Below are 1836 nucleotides of genomic sequence, written 5' to 3' on the forward strand. Positions count from 1 at the left end.
ACAGTTAGAGGTCTGAATGGAGGGACTCATGCCTCAACTGTGGGCACTCCTTTCTCTATGCCCCCTCCAAAAATTGTTGTAAGTCTCAAATCAGTACATGAGATTGTATGTAACTTGGTTAAAAAACAACTATATGTGCTTTCTAAATTATGTTGGAAAGCCAAGACAGATGAATATAATTGTAGCCTCACTATAACTTGTGGTCTTAATATCTATGTCACAGGACCATGTTATAGGTGAGAGAGAATTATACCATCCCTCTGGTGGTTTCAGAAATCTGGTTGGAAGGAGTCCATGGCTAACATTTCACATTGTAGCAAGGCTCCAATATTTCTTGAATTGGGGCAGTGAATATAAATCACAGCACAAAATCTGTAATTCTTTTAGTGGAAAAGCAACCGGTGCTACATATAAGAATCACTTATATAACATCTATTTTTTTTTTTAAAAATGCAGATATAAAATATTAATTGCATAGGGATTTAAATATAAGGCCAAGAAGAATATTAAGTAAAAAAATCATAGAAAGGGCACTATGGTGTCAAGACAGAATTTCATAGAGTAATAAATCTGAATTACTATCTAATTAAAAATCACAGTATGTTGCTGTAACTAACAGTGAATGTCAACTGCTTTATTAATTCCAAACTGAAAACCAGTATTAGGACTAACAAGAACACAACCAAAGCTCATTGTCTAAACCTGATCAGTGGATTAGCACATCACTGCCCGGTACGTACCTGATTAGTTACATAATCTACCTTTTGCAAATAACACTTAATACATGTTAACAAGTGTAAGAGCACATCATCACTGCATGCCATCAATGATTTGCAGGCTTCCTTGGTAGTGTAATTATTCAGTCTTTCAAAGGTGCAAGATCCCACCCGGCGGAATCTTCACTCAATGAACCAAAAACACTGTAATTAACAAAATATAACAAAGTTCCACCATTAAAAACTAAACATACATTAACCAGAGAACTAGGTCCTGACACCAGTATATACATTATGCTCAGCATTTTGGAAGGCAACAAATGATGAGTCCAAGTATAAGCTAATGGTTATCACCTGAAGCTTCAGTTAGAAAGTTAACTTGTGAATCTACCTCTCATTTTAATGTTGTTAGACTGTAGTTTAAACAGCAATTTCCAAATCTAAAAGTAGCTTAGTTGACTTAGTATTGTTATATAAAGTAGTGTGACAACAAACAAGAACTCCCAAAGGAATTATGGTAAGGTACACTGGGAATACCTGAAACAATGTTTTAGATGAAAAAGTGCATAAATACAGTAATACTACGAGTGTGTTAACTATGGAACAAACGTTTCTCTGGGAGCTAAACAATACTATTTTCCCACATTATTTACATGTTATGAATTGTTCAGATACCACAAAGCACCACTTAAGTCTAAATTGCTTGATTATGTCAGAAAGGTCCTTTGACTTCAACTCTATTCATTTGAGGATCTACCTACAGTAGAAGTGTCAAGTCATTCTTCAAAAGGGATTTATCTTTACAATTCAGTTTTCTTTTGTTCAGAAATGGCAAGGCAATATTTTCATTTCACACTCTTTGTTGGTGTTTCTGATTCTGTGGACTGTCTCCCATCTGTCCAGGCTTCCCGGGTACTCTTTAGGGCCAAGGTCTTCTGTTGGTCAACAACAACATAATCCACTCTCTCATCTGCTACACTGCTGCCTGAGCCACTGCTCTTTTGCTAAAATACAAAGAAAAAACAAAAAGTCCAACATATAAAGGAGTGTTTCTGAGTACAACTCAGTCTTAAAACACAAACACACATGCACTGTGAATTTTTTTTTTTTTTTTTTTTTT

The 1836-nt window shown here is 35.1% G+C and overlaps 1 protein-coding gene across 3 annotated transcripts in view; it reads right to left on the bottom strand.

The window, feature by feature from the left end:
- Positions 1-603: 603 nt before the first annotated feature.
- Positions 604-1836, bottom strand: part of GAB1 (GRB2-associated binding protein 1) — a 128841-nt gene continuing 127608 nt past the window's right edge. For all 3 annotated transcript variants that reach the window (XM_011987158.1, XM_011987157.1, XM_011987159.1), the window contains one exon: positions 604-1720. In XM_011987158.1, the coding sequence (XP_011842548.1) occupies positions 1562-1720 (159 nt within the window). In that variant the 3' untranslated portion in view covers positions 604-1561. The remainder of the gene's footprint in view (positions 1721-1836) is intronic.

The sequence above is a fragment of the Mandrillus leucophaeus genome, unplaced genomic scaffold (assembly GCF_000951045.1).
Source record: "Mandrillus leucophaeus isolate KB7577 unplaced genomic scaffold, Mleu.le_1.0 Scaffold301, whole genome shotgun sequence".
Lineage (NCBI taxonomy): Eukaryota > Metazoa > Chordata > Mammalia > Primates > Cercopithecidae > Mandrillus > Mandrillus leucophaeus.